We start from the raw sequence: 18,528 nt of genomic DNA, 5'->3' as shown, positions 1-18,528 counted from the left end.
TAATAGTACGGGAGCCAGCAACGTTTTCGAGCAAGCATTTTAGTCAGGCTGGGTTTTTGGTATGTGGGTCCTTGGTGCTCTCTCGGTTAGGGTTGTAAGGGCGTCTGGCAGCTGGAAGTGGTTGCGTTAATTAGTGCGCAGCCAATTTGTACAGCGCGATTTCAAATTTTGAAAGCATTTTAGTCAGTCCAATTTTCGTTTTTTTGACTTCGAATAGGTTCACCAGACTCAAATTTTTGTTGCCAGACATTTTGGGCGCTGCTAAATATGTGCAGACGCCAATTTATTTATTAATTTTTTTTAAAAATTCAAATCATTTTAGTCCGTCTGAAATTTAGTATTAATGTTCGTTAAGGGTAAAAACACGTAAAATTAATTTGCCAGACGTTTCTGCGGTTGTTAACCATGTCTGGCAAGCAAAAATGTCTGGCAATATGATACTAGTTATAGCATTTTAGTCAGTCCATTTCCATTTTTTGACTTGATTTTTGATTGATAACTTGAATTAGTTATCCAGATTCACATTTTTGTTGCCAGACATTTTGGGCGCTGCCAAATATGTGCCAGACGCAAATTTATTCATTAATTTTTTTTTTAAATTCAAATCATTTTAGTCCGTCTGTAATTTTAATATTATGTTCATTAAGGGTCAAGAAACTAAAATTAATTGCCAGACGTTTCTGTGGTTGTTAAGCATGTCTGGCAACGAAAAAAAAAGTCTGGCCATATGATACTAGTAGACAGAGTGAGACAATCGACAAATACGTTGGCGCGAATGAAACAAAAAAACTATTATACTAGGAAAAAATATATTACTAGGCGAAAACTATAAGAAAAAAATCAAGTAACTATATTAGACAGATGTGTTTGTTATAAACTTCTCTGCAAAATTGTGTTTATACCATTTTCTTTAGAAATCACCCTTTCTTACAAATTGCCATCTGGAAAGTTAAAAAATTCATAGTTCTCATAATATGCAGCCTCCTTTATAAATACATCATCGAAGGTGAATTATGAGTGAAAAATAAATCCATTGATTTGTGTTGGATAGATGAGTGTAATGAGTCCTTTTTGATATATCACATTGTAGTACTATTGTCCCAGTGTGGGAGGGTCGCATACCTGATTGTTTGAAGGAATTAATCGAAATAATTTGTATAAATGAATGCGAGGGCGTGTTTTATAACATCCAAAGTGCTCTAAACAGTTATCATATTGAATAAATGTGCCAGTTTCTAATACTAACACATGAGAAGGAAGATAAACTGTAGCTATATTACTGTATTATTGTATCATTAAGCCATAAGACGAATAAATCTGTATAATAGACGTTTTATTCGTTGTTAAAAAACGATATCCCAATTATAATCTTGATTTAAGAGACTAGGTCGAATGACTATCATTATATAGTGATACATATTGATCTAAAATGACCCATTTGAATTTTTGAATTATAAATACACTTCGATTTTTAAAAAAACATTGCTCAATTTACAGCTAAAAGCTGAAAAGAAAAAGAGCGGAGAATGTTGCTGTACAATATATATTGTATATATATACTAGAATTTTAAGATTCTATTCTAGGGGTAGCTTGAACTAGTAAGGTAGCAAAACTAGTATTACCAGTATTAAGTATAGGTATGTGTTACAAATAGTTGCTGCTAAAGCTAAGTACCATGTAAAATGAAGTCATTTGACTCAGTTAACTTTGCGATAAAAAAAAATTGCGTACAACAAAAATAATGATTATTGTCAGTTCTCATTGCAAAACTTAAAATATTGATATTCTTAGGAAATTGACGAGGTTACTTAACCACTGTCGAGTCAAATTTTTGAAAATATTAACAGCAATATTTTAGAATCATTAACATATTTTTTAGAGCTAGTAAAATTAAAAAATTGACTAATATGATGCAATTTTTTTGTTTCTTTTCTAATTAGGTCTTTATTTAACTTTATTTTATTTGTTTTATGAAAATGTTATTGAAATTGCACAAACTTTAAATAGTATACGTATTGCGCTCTTAGAATATAATAGTTTTTTGTTCATTCGCGCCAATGTATTTGGCGATTGTCTCACTCTGTCTACTAGTATCATACTGGCAAACTTTTTTCGTTGCCAGACATGCTTAACAACCACAGAAACGTCTGGCAAATTAATTTTATGTTTCTTGACCCTTAATGAACATAATATTAAAATTACAGACGGACTAAAATGATTTGAAATTTAAAAAAATAATGAATAAATTGGCGTCTGGCACATATTTGGCAGCGCCCAAAATGTCTGGCAACAAAATGTGAATCTGGGATAACTTATTCAAGTTATCATATCAAATATCAAGTCAAAAAATGGAAATTGGACTGACTAAAATGCTATAAACTAGTATCATATTGCCAGACATTTTTGCTTGCCAGACATGGTTAACAACCGCAGAGAAACGTCTGTGGCAAATTAATTTTACGTGCTTTTACCCTTAACGAACATAATACTAAAATTCAGACGGACTAAAATGATTTGAATTTTTAAAAAAAATTAATAAATAAATTGGCGTCTGGCACATATTTAGCAGCGCCCAAAATGTCTGGCCAACAAAAAATTTGAGTCTGGTGAACCTATTCGAAGTCAAAAAACGAAATTGGACTGACTAAATGCTTTCAAAATTTTGAAATCGCGCTGTACAAATTGCTGCGCACTAATTAACGCAACCACTTCCAGCTGCCAGACGGCCCTTACCCTAACCAAGAGAGCACCAAGGACCACATACCAAAAAAACCAGCCTGACTAAAATGCTTGTTTTGAAAACGTTGCTGGCTCCTTATATATAATGATTGTTTAATTTTGAAAACAACATATTTTATTCTATCCATTATCATCCACACGCATATTTCTGGATATTTGGTATCGTTTATGATTTTAATTTGCAGGAATTGATGCTCCTCATTTTTTTAAATCTTTCATTGATGATTATTTGTATTTTTTGGGGATTTAGGAAGTCTTGTTTTCCGAGAATCTTTAGTGTTGAAATTAAATTTTCAAAATACATACACCAAAAATTGAATTTTCTATTCACTAAATTTTATAATTGGTAAGAGTTATAGGTCTATGCTGAAAGTTTTGGCATTGAATAACATTTTTTAAAACATTAGTTTTTTTTTGTTTTCTGTTGTTTATATTATAATTCTCAGTTTTGTATTTAAATTCATTGAAAAAGTGTCAAACTGATACCCGAAAGTTATGGAGTCTTATTAAAGACATTTTTGTTCTTTCTAATACTTCTAATAAAAAACTTTGCTCTTGTCTTGTATATATTTTTATTATTCATCCATTATACTATTATACATTTGTTTTTTTCCTGTGGGTTAGTGGTAAAGCTAAACAATCAAAGCTACCAGATTTGGTATGCACCAAAGGCACCGTGGTGCTCAATCGGTAGTGATATCGGTTTTTACTTTTGGAAATTTAGATAGCCATAGGTTTCCAGTAAAAAAATAGCATTTGCCCGGTATTGTTGCATCAATACCCAAAAATCATAAGTATTTCAGATATTGTAATAATAAAATTCATCACATGAAGGTAGGACAACTGTTTGGGTTCCAATTTATAAGACCAACTAAGTTAGTTAGGTAAAATCATCACAGTAGCTCACATATAAAAATACCTTATATCTCTGACTATTTTTACGATCAGTTTACTTTTTGTTGTTGTTGATAATACATACTGCATGTTTAGTGCAGATGTTCTTACATCTCGTATAAGAAGCATATTTTTAAAAGTTTATCGTAAATCCTTACGATATAAATGCGCCAAACTGGGGTCAACAATGCCAAGGGTCATGTCTGATTAAGAAAAACAAATATTGCGTCCACCAGTAGCTATAATACATAGAAATATGTCGCCTTACTAGTTTTTGATTATAGGAGTAAACTGTTTAAAGAAAGTGGAATCAAAATCACGTCTCAAGTAGAAAAAAAAATACAAACATATCCGGATTAAAAAAAAACAAAATTTATAAATGATGGCATTAAAGTAGTTACTATTTTGCTTTTGCTTAGTTTTTTTGACTTAAGTTTTTTAATTTCTTTGCCCAAGTAAGTGAGAGTTTTCCAACCTCATAAGTTATTTCCTGCAGTAGTATATGTCCTTAATTTAATAGATTTGGTGAAACAAGTTAAATGAATTTCAGTAGTGTGTATAGAAATAAAAAATGCTGTTTTCCATTGCATCTATTTATATACTATATGTTTTTAAAGTTTATTTTGACTTCATTGTTATTTGTAGTGTTGAAAATTGTTTAAATACATTACCATACGTAATCTTATTGTATTAATTCTGATTTGTTGATGCACTGTTCAGCTTCATATTGATTAAATTCCATTGAATATAAAATAAATTAATTGTATTGCTAGTGTTTTTTAAATTCATTTAATCATGTTTATAATTATTAAAATATGCATTTTTTAGCGCGGTAAAGCTTTGAATATTAATTTTAATATGATAGATTTTAAAATATTTCCACTCAAACGTATGTAATAAATTATCACACTTTTCAAAATAAACATTTTAAGACTATACATTTTTTTTACATGCTACTTGAAATTACCTGAAAAAATTACTTCTGATCGGAATTAAAGAAAACATTAGATTAATGGAAGAATTTGATTAGTTTCTCGAATGCTAAGAAACCTGTTTCATTCTAGTTTTGTGAACATGTTTGGAGGGCTGAAATTCATTGAAGTAAATACCATTGTTGTAAATGCATCTTTGTGTTTCAATATATTTGTTGAAATCATTTTTTAATTTCAACAAATTATATTATAATAAATTTTAATTGCTTTTTAGTAAAGTATTTATATTCCATCTTGCGGCGCATAAAGCCAATAGTACAAATTCAATTAGGACGTAATTTTATAATAAATATTTACTATTAAGATTATTCATTAGTTGTAATGTATGATATGTATTTATTTGTATGAAATCACGTTTGAAGATATCTAATCTGTAAGAAATCTTAATTTTAGTAGTATATGTTCTAGGACAAATAAATTTATTACCTCTTGGATTTTGTTTCAGAAGCTGCCTGAATTGCTGCCCGAATTTCTAACTACTCTAGCAAGCTCTATGTGATATTTTATCGAATTTTACATAACTATAGTATTATTTTTACATTTTTATCATAAATAGTTTATTTATACAATAAGTCAATATGGCGATGTGCGGTAAAGTGTTTAATATTCGTGAAACCACGAGGAGGATACGAATTTGGAGCCTTTCGCAGAATTATTATTATTCCAAAAATGTAAGTATAACCATTTTTTATTTATTTTTGCGAATACATTTTTTACCATCCACCATTTGATGTTTTTGCACTTATGTTAGTACTTTTGATCAATTTTTTTGCAAAACGCATTTATCATTCTTCTGAAATGATTGTTATATCTTATATGCATTATTTTATATAACATTTATTGTTTTGTCATATATTATTATTTATTAAAATTAACAATATAATTTCTGAATGAGTTCGTTGCTTATTTTGAATCATGTCAGTATTATTTACTCTTTATTTATTTATCAAAATATTTGTCTTCGGTCTGAATGATAACTACAAAACAAACAAATAATCGTCTCGCTAATAATAATTGTGTATTTGAATATAATTTCATGATTGCAAAAAATCATAAAATTATGATAATTAAATTCTTTTGTAATTTATAATACTATCACATCAGATAGGTATGTTTAATCGTTATATTTTTAAATTTGCTTTCTTAAAAACTTTAATAAAAAAAACTTATAGTTACTATAGTAACTATACAACTATACATATGTTACATGAAAATACGCTTTTTTTCTGAATTTGGCTGTACTTTTGTGTATATTTTTTTTCTATGAATTTTAAAGAGACATATTAAGTACTTAAAGTAAACTCAATATATTTAGTTAAATATATAAAGTTAATATATGATTAATGAAGTACTAAATTAAAATGAAATCTTGATTTTTATCACAAATTTTGTCGCAATATTTGATGCGTTCTCCTGTGAATTAGTGGTTAGATTATGGGCTATCAATCAGAAGTGATATCAAGCAGTAGTAATAACAGTTTTATTTGAAAATATAGACAGCAGTACGTTTCCAAGTAAAAGTATAGTATTACTAAAGTAGTAATAAATTCAACTAAAAAGAGGCCAACCGTTGGGTAGCCACCTATAAAACCAAGTCAATAAGAAGTCATCACTTATGATACTGAATTCTGATTGCTGTAAATATTATGATACAAGTAAATGATGTCAAGTTTAAAGAACATATTGAGCTTGCTTTATGAATGAAAAGCATTGCAAATGTAAACAAGTTGTAAAGATCACAATTGATTTATTTACGTTATCACATAATTAGAACAAATCAGTTGGTTTAAAAACTTAACAACGACAATGAAGCACAATCACCTTAGCTAATATTATACCATGTGCATTCATTAGAAATAAGTAGTTTGCAATAAAAAAAAATTTTTCTGTCCTTGGCACACACTCAATACTACAGTAATTATACTGCGTGTCGTTATCAATCATTGTGTATTATTTATTAAGAATGCAGTTTAAAAACATACTGTATTCCTTGATATTTTACCTATCACACACATTATTGATTGGACATTAATAATAATATATATTCAAATGTGTTATTGTTAATTTACATATTTTTCAATATTTGTTCTAATTATAATTTGATAATAGCCAATCAGAATATTTTATCATCCTTTGAGACTATATTTGCTAAATTCTCATGGCTTTGGAAAAATGTCTCCAATGTGAATATATTCTACATACTCTGCCTTCATTCATTAAATATAAGTCAATAAATTCTTAACATATGCATATATTTATTATGTATTATTTCTTATTTAATTATCCTATATATCGAAAAATACTTGGTATATTTTTTTTCTTTTTCATAAGTATTTTTCTGACCCATAAGTGTCTTTTTAGAAGGCATTTATTTATTATACAGGTATGCAATTTCTTTGTTTTAAAATAATGTGACTTTGTGTGAAGAATTTGACTCAATTTAAAAATACAGTAATGTACTAACTTACTTATTATTTAATGAGTAATAATAATCAAAGTTAATAATATAAATGCAATCTTATGCCAATAAAAACTACATGGTACTGTCTGAATGCGAATGTGGATTATGAATTGCTATTGATTATTTTGCATTAATCATATTTTTAAAATATTTTAAATATAGAAAAATTGAACAGATCAAAAATCAATCACTTCATTAAAAATATATTAACAAAATTTTGTTAAAATATTTTTCAATTACACAACTTAAATTGTGTCAATTGTAATTGGGCAATTATCAATTAGCATTGAATTGGGCCGAATTTTCCATTAATTGCGCTATAAACTTTTTTGATTCTATAATATATCATATCTATTGCTAACATTAATCATTGCTTTTATCGAATTTTATTGATTTTAGATAGCTGAGTAAATATTTGTCGTTTCATAAAAATACTAAAAATTTTCAAAGTTGTAGGTAAACAAGATTATCATTATTTTCCTTAACTAAATGGCAACCCAACAGTTAGCCTGTCTTTATAGAGACATATTTGATAGTTTCCAATATTACAATTTTTTAGTACTGATTTTTAATTTGGTATAGTAGTGCTGGGATAGGGCTATTTCACTTGGAAACATATTGCCATTTATTAAAATTGAATTTGAAAAAAAAATCTCATTATAAATTATTTCATAAGGATTAGGCTATGTATATATTGCTATAATCTAAATAATATATAATCGTTTATTACCAATTACTTTGACCTTCTTTTCGGAGCAAGGACTACGAATTAAATTTTGGATCTTCGCCGTGTCAGTGACACTGCCTGTAAATGTTTTTATAGGATCTACATTACTATAAAGCAACCTTTGTACAATAGATTAGATTAACGTGTTTTATTCACTTCTAAATTCCGAATAATGATGATATTTTCCTGAAACGTCTGGCCAAGGTTCGTTTTTTACGTAAATATAAATCGAAGATAAAATTTTGCAATGTCCGAATCAAAATCCAAAGTGGGTGTGTGATAGGTCAACGTCTTTTTGATAAACTCAAGATGTATTTATAAAATATATCTATTTGTCCCCAAACATTTTTATTTTTTAATTAGCTGATTAGTCTATTATAATCGAATTTTATCAATAATTGATTTTGAAATTGCAATTTGTTTATTGCTCAATTTTGATAACTAATTATTGCAACATATAATATTTTAAGAAATAATTGATTAAATTATTGACATTGTATTTTCGTGTTTTTCTGATTTATCATATTTTGTTAAATTTTTGTTAAGAGTATTTTATAGATTTAATTTGATTTTAATGAATTTCGTCAATTAATTTAAAATTAAATTAATTGCTTAAGCCATAATAAATTTATAAATTATTTCATACTAATTAGGGGCGTCCATTAATCACGTGATCGATTTTTTAAGAATTTTTGGATCCCCCCTCCCCCTTGTTGAAACTTTGTGGTATTCAAAATTATCTCCCCCCCGACCAAACATCACGTGCATTTTTAGTTTCGATGAAAAATTGTAATTTTTTGGAAATCTTACTATACTTCCCCCCCCACGTGATATTTCGTGTTTTTTGTCAAACCCCTAAAAACCTCACGTGATTAATGGACATGTTTAAGTTTAAATTCATAATTTTATTTGAATTTTTAACGTAAGAGTATAATAATTTTTTTTTGCATTCAATTTCTATTCTTGGTTCAATTCTATATCTTATTTGGGATATTGTCTCTGATTACTTTATATAGAAAATTTCGTAGTGGAAAAGAATTTTAATCTGCATATCATAATTCTTTGGAATGAATTACTGCACACACCTCATTTGATCTCTTGACCTTTAATTATCGTAATCCGTCTATAGTTGCCAATTCAGATTATGCATTTTTCTTATTTTTATGAATTTTGCAATTAAATGTATTAAAAAAAACGAATTAAGGAAAAATCTTACAACTTGCTTTACAAACATAATCTTACATAATCTACTCTAGATTTTATTGGCGCACAAATCGCGACAAAAAGAATTTGATTTCTTACTCTTGTTGATAAGCAAACGAACTTTAAACTTTAATTCCGTTTTTTTTGCGTTACATCAATTCATTTCTATCAATAAATGTGATAAAATTGGGTTAACTTTGAGTGTTGATAGATTATTCTTCCCGTTGTCAGTGATTACATCAATGAATAACTTTTCTACTCATGAAACTACGCAATACACGTATGTTTACGTACAATTAAAGATATGAGCATTTAATCTTATTTTAAAAATGTAATCAGTTATTATGAGTCAAAATTGTTATGATGATATTATTATACATCGGTACTTCCCGATGATTTACACAATTTTTTTGCTATTTCCAAGTACAAATTGCCTTTCCGGACATTGCATAAGGGGTCGTCCATTAACCACGTGATCGATATTTTGGAGAATTTTGGAACCCTCCTCCCCCTTCGAGATACGTCGTGATATTTAAAATTACCCTTCCTTCCCCACCAAATATCACGTGTATTTTCAGTTAAGTAAAATTTTATTCAAATTTACGTAAAAGTCGTTACTTTCTTCGTTCTTGTTTTTGAAAATTTAGGTAAAAAATAAATACACGTATCTTAATACAAATATCTTACTAGACCCCTCCTCCCTCGTGATTTTTTGTAATTTTTTGTTAAACCCTCCCTTTCCCTTAAAGCCTCACGTAATTAATGGACCCCCCTAAGTTCTTAGAGTAATAAGAGTAAGAGTAAAGAGCCCCCTTAGTAATTAGAAAATATAATCACTTCTTAAAAAAAAGCGGTGTCAAGGAGAAAATAGCTTATACAATTCTTAGAACTGACTGCTATTAGAAAAAATGTTCTTTCAGCATACTTATTACAGTAACCTACCAGATTGCGGAAGAAACTCATTTTGGCTGTTTTTTCAAACAATTATGCACAACTACGTGGTTGTCTTCTTAAAAATAGTAATGTTGAGGTCAAGTATTATCACAAAATTTTATAAATCTCTGGGTTCTGATTGAGAGATTTTAGTTAAAAAAAAGTGTTAGCATATCTATTTTAGAAACACTATAGTGCTGAAGAAGTCGTTGACTGCTTTTCAATTTAAATGAAATAAATAACTATGGACGTCTACGTAGTTGCTTATTTAAAAAATACAAAGAAGTTGAGGAGAAGTATCATCACAACAGCTTACAGAACTCTTATTGTTAGTTGGAATTGCTGTACAAAAAAGATTTTTTTATATATATTAAGAAAATGCAATTATAGCACTACATTGCAAAAGGAAGTCATTTCAACTTTTGAATTATAATACCAACTTTTATCAAATATTTTATTAATTTTACTAATTCAGTCATATGGTTTTTATATGTATTATTTTGAATAATCTAATATTCTTATCGGTAGAATTTGCATTTAGGTTAATTTGAATTACTATTACTATTACTAGTAGTTTTTTTTTCTATGTCGTTTATATTTTTTACTATATCGAAAATAATTCAGATTTTAATTTGGATTCTGGCTAAAGTTTTAAAGATCACTTATATACTGTAAATAATTATAACTTTTAATTCAGCTTATATAATTCTTATAAATATTAGACAATGTATACAGTATATTATATTAACTAATCTATTTGAACACATTTAATATTCCTGGAACATTTCGTTACGGGTCGGAAAGTTCCAGCAATTTGCCATAAGGCACGATGCCATACACCACTAGTTTTCATATTGCATCCAATACTTGATAGTAATTTGCAAATTATATATTTTAGATAATTTATAACAAGTATATATATATATACAGATTTTAATAAAAAATAAAATTATATTTTTATTATAGGTGGAATATCGACCTATTCGGAGTGTGATGGTAGCCAATAGAGGAGAAATAGCTATTCGAGTTTTCCGAGCATGTAACGAATTAGGAATTAAATCTGTTGCTATATACAGCGAACAAGACAAAATGCATATGCACAGGTAATATTATATGCTTTTTTATATAATTTGCATTTTGTGCCTAATGGCTTATCCAGACAATCTATCTTTGATACAAAAATCTTGTTTATTACTTATAAGATATCAGGATTATTTTTTAGATATCAAGAGTATTACATGACCTACTTATAAATATGTTATTGTAGTGCGGCATAGACATATCATATATGTATTTTGTATTTTCCATTATTATTATGATCTAGATAAGAACTTTGATATAATATACCATTGGAAGACAAGTAAAACATAAATTAATATTGAATAACATAAAAACTCGATTTTTAATTAAATACAAATGATTATGATGGTCATAAAAATATTCATTGTAAGTATAAAATTTAAGAAATTGTCCATAGTTACAAAAAAATAAGTCAAACTACAATTAAGCATATATTATAACAAACATTTCCCATGCTAGGCAAAAGGCAGACGAGTCCTACATGGTTGGCCGCGGTTTACCACCAGTAGAGGCATATTTAAACATACCAGAAATTATAAGAATAGCCAAAGAAAATGATGTGGATGCAATTCACCCTGGGTATGTATATATATTCTCCCATTTGCCACGAAAATATTGATTGATTTCTTTTCATTATATTGTAGATATGGTTTCCTATCTGAACGATCAGATTTTGCCCAAGCAGTCATTGACGCAGGAATACGGTTTATTGGTCCAACTCCTTATGTTGTGCAGCAGATGGGTGACAAAGTCGCCGCCAGACAGGCAGCAATTGAAGCAGGTTCTTTCACAATTAATATTGAGTCACTAATATCAGTATTGGCAATCTGATATTTAGTTATTTTTGGTTCATGGGAGTAGTAGACCTACATTGCAATCGTTTTAACATGAACTATTGAGATGCCAGATTGATGAGGAATACTAGATTTTTTGTTTTGATATTTTACACCAATTGCATAAATTGTGTTTTCTTAGAAGAACACATGTGATTAAAATAGACATGTGGAAGACCAACAAGTGTAAGACAAAACGATCGTGATGAAATAACTTTATTGATTTTGTGTGATGTCAAGCATTGTTCTCTATCTCTAAACATTTAATTTTTCATTTTGCAGAGGTTCCAATAGTACCAGGAACTGATGGACCAGTCACTACTACAGATGAAGCGATGGACTTTTGCTTGAAACATGGTCTTCCTGTCATATTTAAAGTATTATTTTGATTTTATTATTTCAAAAAATATATACATACTAAATTGATTATAAATATTTCAATTTTTTTTCAATTATAAAACGTTTACTACAGGCAGCTTACGGTGGAGGAGGTCGCGGTATGAGAGTTGTTCGTAACATGGATGAAGTGGTCGAATCTTTCGAACGTGCATCTTCAGAAGCAAAAGCAGCTTTCGGCGATGGATCCATGTTTATCGAAAAGTTTATCGAAAGGCCAAGACACATTGAGGTGCAATTGTTGGGTGATAAACAGGGTAATATAGTACATTTATACGAACGTGATTGCTCTGTTCAAAGGCGGCATCAGAAAGTAGTTGAAATTGCTCCTGCTCCACACTTGTCTCAGTCTCTCAGAGATCGAATGACTGCCTGTGCTGTTAAATTGGCAAGACACGTTGGATATGAAAATGCTGGTACCGTTGAATTTTTAGCCGATGATAAGGAAAACTTTTACTTTATCGAAGTAAATGCCAGGTAATTTAGTTAAAACTCTATTGGAATTTATATAACACGTTACATTATCTTTATCTTCTTTAAAGATTGCAAGTAGAGCATACCGTCACAGAAGAAATAACGGGCATTGATTTGGTACAATCGCAAATTCGAGTGGCCGAAGGCATGACTTTACCGGAATTGGGTTATTCACAAGAAAAAATCAAACCAAGAGGATACGCTATTCAATGCCGTGTAACTACAGAAGATCCTGCTAACAACTTTCAGCCAAGCACTGGTAGAATCGAAGTATTTAGGTCAGTTACTTTTGCTGATTTATGCAGTTTATTAAATAACTTACGCAATTTTTTTTTAAACTTCAGGTCTGGCGAAGGTATGGGCATTCGTCTGGACAGCGCATCAGCTTTTGCCGGAGCCATCATCTCGCCCTATTACGATTCACTTCTTGTAAAAGTAATCTCAAGTGCAAGTGACCTCCAGTCTTCTTGTGCCAAAATGACCAGAGCTTTGAGAGAATTTAGAATTCGTGGTGTCAAAACAAATATTCCATTCTTATTAAACGTTTTAGAAAATCAGAAATTTATCAATGGTAATAACAAGCGATTATTGATTTCTTTAAAGTTTGAAACAATTTTCAACCAGTTTTATTTTACAGGAGCTGTCGATACATACTTTATTGACGAAAATCCACAGCTGTTCCAATTCCAGACTTCTAAAAACAGAGCTCAGAAACTATTGAATTATGTTGGTCAGGTATGTATTTTCACAATACGCGCTATGTTACTCAAATGCCATTATTCAATATTTAATAATACAAGTGATTTGATTTTTCAGGTATTAGTAAATGGACCAACAACACCTTTAGCTACAAAACTGAAACCGGCAGAAATAAAACCGCATGTTCCAGAATTCCCATTGAGTAAGAGCTAGCACATTTATTTATGGCATGCATAATTTTTTTTCAAGATTTCATTTTTTGTGTGTGTCTTAATTAACTTTTCGTAGTGAGCAATAACAAGATTTGGTGAGAGGGTCTTTGTGGACGTTTGGGAAGTGAAAAGTTGAAAAAGTACTAACAGAAATAATAAACATTATAATACACTCTAAACTAATTTAAATGAATATTTTGAAATGCTATACTTGCAGAAAAACATCTTATTTTATACATAAAATAATTTACTACATCTTAAGTTTAATAGGTATATATGTATATCTATATTTAACACTATAAATTTATTTTCTTGCGCACTTTTTAATTTACCTATCTGCTTTTATATAAGTCACATAATTTTTATAGTTTACCTATACACTTTCTACGCCTTCAATTTTTATTTCTAAACTTATTTGGATGGATGTATTTTTATTAATACATCTTTTAATTAATATATTACTCTCACCACATCTCTGACACATATTTTATTAGCAATAATATTATTTGATTAAAGTACGCCAAAACATACAAAATACTTCGCACTAATAAGAAAAATCGTGTTGCTTGTTTTTTGTGTTATTTAGAATAGAAACTTGATTTCGTTCGCAGATTTATCTAAGGAAGCTCTTGAACGTGAGGAATCTGGTGAAGGATCAGGTATTGTACTAGTTTTATTTATGTCATTTGTAAGGGAAAAAATTATTATATTATGGACTAACTCTAAATTTAAATGTTTCAAAAGGGGGCATGCACATGAACTTATTGGTTCATTTTTTTTATAATAACAACGGTCATTCAAAGTTGAATTTGTAAGGGCATGGTATTAAAATTTTCATGATTACTAACAATAAACACTTTAATGTTTATTTTTAAATTTAAAACTTGTAAAAAAATTCGACAAAATTTTGAAATTTCATTACTTTTGAAGATGAAGCTTCAAATATTCTTACCAGCAAGTGTTTAAATCACCGTGGTTTAAATAATTATGAATTGCAGGTGGCAAAATTTCATAAATACTAGTTTTATCTTATTGATAAATTAAACATTTTAAAATTTAATTGAAAAGTTATCTAAATGTACTTTCATAAATTAGATTTTTAGGCTGATTGATATTTGGTTTGAAATTTACTAACCTCTGTGAGGATGTATATTTTTTCATTCTTCCAATTTACAAATCAGTTATTTTTTATATATTTTTATAGCACATTTTAGACAGTTCTGGGAATAACTATTATCTGGAATGTTTCAATTCGCCTGAAGTAAGTTTTAAGGTTTTCTCGTAGTAATTGAATGCCAGACTTTATTTTAATTATCTTACTATGCACATGGGCATGTTTGTTATTAGAAATTTACTTTACTTCCTGCATAGTAGTTTGTAGACATCAACATATTAATATTTTGATAATTATATTAGTCTTTATCACTTAATTACTAGAATAACTGCACTATAGATGTACTACCCATTTATAACTTTATTATATATCTTTATAATTTTCTTTAATTCTGAACTATCTTAAACAGCTTAATCGATGAATTATGTATCTTAGAAAATAATAATTAGAAATTTCTAGAAAATAAATTTATTTTCAAAGTGAGAAATAACTATAAAATATATAAGGGAACAAATAATGGTTTAATATGAATGGCAAAACTTTACTTACATTGTATATAAATTATATAGAATTTTATACAATCTAATAACATGTTGAGAGTTAATCACAACTTTATTTGGGCAATAAAAATTTAACTTTTGTGTATTATTTAGTGACTGATCCACCAAAAGGCATGAGAGAAATTCTCAAAAAAGAAGGACCAAGTGCATTTGCGAAGGCGGTGCGTGCCAACAAGGGACTTATGTTGATGGACACCACTTTCCGTGACGCTCACCAATCTTTGCTGGCAACACGTGTTAGAACTCACGATCTTTTGAAAATTTCTCCATTTGTCGCACACAAATTCAATAATTTGTATTCCTTAGAAAATTGGGGAGGAGCCACTTTTGATGTAGCCCTTAGGTAATAAAAATACTGGTACATTTGAAAATCGACGAGCTAAATTTATACTAATTTCTTCTTGAAATGCTTGTGTGTAAATAATGTTTAATCCTTTACCAGATTCTTACACGAATGCCCCTGGGAGCGTTTGGAAGACATGCGTAAACAAATCCCCAACATCCCATTCCAAATGTTGCTTCGAGGCGCCAATGCTGTAGGTTACACAAATTATCCTGATAACGTTGTATTCAAATTTTGCGAGTTAGCAGTGGAATGTGGAATGGATATCTTCCGAGTTTTCGATTCCCTAAATTACTTGCCTAATTTAATTCTTGGAATGGAAGCAGCTGGTAGAGCTGGAGGTGTTGTCGAGGCGGCTATTTCTTACACTGGTGATGTCAGTGACCCCACCAGAACGAAGTACAATTTGAAATATTACACAGATTTAGCTGACGAACTCGTCAAGGCTGGTGAGAAAATGATTAGTTTAATTGAAACGATCATGGTTTTATTTGTACTCTTGCGATTTTATGTTGTTATTATTTCTAGGTACGCACGTCTTAGCTATTAAGGATATGGCCGGACTTTTGAAACCAAAAGCTGCTAAGTAAGATAAATATTTTTTTATTTATAATATGAACTGTTCCACATAAATAAACTTCTTTGTTTCAATAGGATGTTAATAACAGCTATTCGAGACAAGCATCCCCATGTTCCAATTCACATTCATACCCACGATACTTCTGGAGCAGGAGTCGCTTCCATGTTGGCTTGCGCAGAAGCAGGTGCTGATGTAGTTGATGTAGCTGTCGACAGCATGTCTGGTATGACTAGTCAACCGAGTATGGGTGCAGTTGTAGCCAGTTTACAAGGAACCAAATTGGATACAGGTAACATTTGATTTTGAAACAGTTCAGTGCGTCTAGTTGAACTATTTTTCTTTAATGTTTGCAAAACAATTAATGATAAACTGTTTTTTCTTAAAATATGAGTTAAAAATAAGAATTCTTTTTCAAATTATTTCTTAAACTTGTGATTGTAACTTAACAAAGACACTGTTTATTTTGCAAAAAGGGTTTTAACATTTTGTGGAAGACTTTCATTGATTATTGTTACCTTTAATCAATTTATATTTAAAGGACTACAACTAAATGATATATCTGGGTATTCTGCATATTGGGAGCAGACGCGGACGTTATATGCGCCTTTCGAATGCACCACGACAATGAAAAGTGGAAATGCTGACGTATATTTGAATGAAATTCCTGGAGGTCAATATACAAACTTACAGTTCCAAGCATATTCATTAGGTTTAGGTGAATTCTTTGAAGATGTGAAAAAAGCATACAGGTTTGTTAAACTTTTCATTTTAATTGAAGATAAAATATAAAACGTTTAACATTTTTCATTATCTTTTCAGAGAAGCTAATCTTCTTCTAGGAGACATAATTAAGGTAACACCTTCATCTAAAGTTGTTGGTGACTTAGCTCAATTCATGGTACAGAATAAATTGAATGCTCAACAAGTAATGGAAAAAGCAGAAGATCTATCATTCCCTAAATCAGTGGTTGAATTCTTGCAAGGATCCATTGGTACCCCTCATGGAGGTTTCCCTGAGCCATTTAGGTACATCACACGAAACGAAACATAATTTCTTTATTAATACAATATTGCTAATAAGTATTTTCTTAATAGATCTCGAGTCCTGAAGGACATGCCAAGAGTTGAAGGACGTCCTGGTGAATTTTTACCAGATTTTGATTTTAAGAAATTGAAGACTGATTTACAAGAGAGTTTTCCTGATGTAAGAAAATAAATTGCTTTTTATTGTTGAATCAGTAAACTAATCATTTAATAAAATATTACAGGTTACTGATCGTGATGTTATGTCAGCAGCCCTGTATCCAGAAGTCACCAACGATTTCTTACAATTCAGAGATGAGTATGGGTCCGTCGATAAATTAGATACAAGAATATTTTTAACAGGCCCAAAGGTAAATTCAGTAAAATACAAATTACATTTAATACATTTTTATCAATTATAAGCTGCAAATAAATGATTATGCAGGTTGGTGAGGAGTTTGATGTTCAAATTGAAAAGGGAAAGACTTTAGGAATTAAAACATTAGCTATGGCAGAAGATTTAACTCCAAGTGGAGAACGAGAAGTATTCTTTGAAATGAATGGTCAAATGAGATCAGTCCTCATTAGAGATAAAGAAGCTGTCAAGGTAATTAATAAATGCCCCAAGCTATGCACTCGCAATATATGCTATCTTGATTATGACATATCTTATATTAAATAATGTAATTTTATAAACAGGTAATGCATGTGCATCCCAAAGCAGCAAAAGGAAACAAAAACCAAGTTGGTGCTCCAATGCCTGGTGCTGTAATTGGTAAATCCTTTAACCACAGATTTTAGATCACCTAAGCCGAATAGATAATAAAATTTTACTCTAAATTTTTAACAGATATTCGAGTTCAAGTTGGAGATACTGTGGAAAAAGGTGCGCCATTAGTTGTTTTATCAGCTATGAAAATGGAAATGATAGTACAAGCCCCAATTGCTGGAAAAATTAAGGAAATAGAAATTGAAAAGGGCATGAAATTGGAAGGAGATGACCTTTTGATGACAATTGAATGAGTGTATAAATGATGTGAAATATTATTTAGTTAGGAATAGTTAAATAGTTGTTAATTATGAATGATATTTATGAAAAATTTAAGCTGTTTGTATTTTGTATATAAATAAGAGTATATATGTGATAGATAATGATTGTCCATGACTTAACATAATTTGGTGAGTGTATCATAGTCTATATTTTTAAATGAAAATATATAATAAATTTAATTATCAAAATGAAAGTTTCTCTCAATGAAAAAAA

General features: G+C 29.5%; 2 protein-coding genes across 3 annotated transcripts in view; one reads left to right on the top strand and one right to left on the bottom strand.

Moving 5' to 3' along the window:
• Positions 1 to 2,127, bottom strand: part of LOC113370819 (lysyl oxidase homolog 2B-like) — a 9,817-nt gene extending 7,690 nt beyond the window's left edge. Inside the window, exon 1 of the mRNA XM_026611504.1 lies at positions 2,101 to 2,127. Within this exon, the coding sequence (XP_026467289.1) occupies positions 2,101 to 2,127 (27 nt within the window). The remainder of the gene's footprint in view (positions 1 to 2,100) is intronic.
• Positions 2,128 to 5,199: 3,072 nt separating this feature from the next.
• On the top strand, positions 5,200 to 18,343 carry LOC113370714 (pyruvate carboxylase, mitochondrial-like). 2 transcript variants are annotated; one of them, XM_026611408.1, is made up of 22 exons: positions 5,200 to 5,297; positions 10,917 to 11,053; positions 11,490 to 11,609; positions 11,675 to 11,811; positions 12,146 to 12,240; positions 12,336 to 12,736; positions 12,802 to 13,011; positions 13,078 to 13,304; positions 13,371 to 13,468; positions 13,550 to 13,634; positions 14,256 to 14,303; positions 15,412 to 15,661; positions 15,761 to 16,110; positions 16,190 to 16,247; positions 16,316 to 16,530; positions 16,780 to 16,990; positions 17,061 to 17,267; positions 17,337 to 17,445; positions 17,510 to 17,635; positions 17,710 to 17,871; positions 17,964 to 18,039; positions 18,115 to 18,343. In XM_026611408.1, exons 1-22 carry the CDS (start codon positions 5,205 to 5,207, stop codon positions 18,285 to 18,287), a joined length of 3,588 nt encoding a protein of 1,195 aa, XP_026467193.1. In that variant the 5' UTR covers positions 5,200 to 5,204; the 3' UTR covers positions 18,288 to 18,343. The 2 variants fall into 2 exon arrangements, with proteins under 2 accessions (XP_026467193.1, XP_026467194.1); XM_026611409.1 differs by lacking the exon at positions 14,256 to 14,303.
• Positions 18,344 to 18,528: the final 185 nt, after the last annotated feature.

Source organism: Ctenocephalides felis, unplaced genomic scaffold, assembly GCF_003426905.1.
Source record: "Ctenocephalides felis isolate EL2017-DRISC unplaced genomic scaffold, ASM342690v1 CF-g0.4_SCAFFOLD_01492, whole genome shotgun sequence".
NCBI lineage: Eukaryota > Metazoa > Arthropoda > Insecta > Siphonaptera > Pulicidae > Ctenocephalides > Ctenocephalides felis.
This window is presented reverse-complemented; position numbering and strand designations above follow the sequence as displayed.

Coding starts and splice junctions, on each gene's coding strand:
- LOC113370714 (XM_026611408.1), top strand. CDS start 5,205: ATGGCGATGTGCGGTAAAGTGTTTAATATTCGTGAAACCACGAGGAGG. Junction 13,469..13,549: donor TATTGAATTATGTTGGTCAG/GTATGTATTTTC, acceptor TTGATTTTTCAG/GTATTAGTAAATGGACCAAC. Junction 17,636..17,709: donor TATTTTTAACAGGCCCAAAG/GTAAATTCAGTA, acceptor ATGATTATGCAG/GTTGGTGAGGAGTTTGATGT.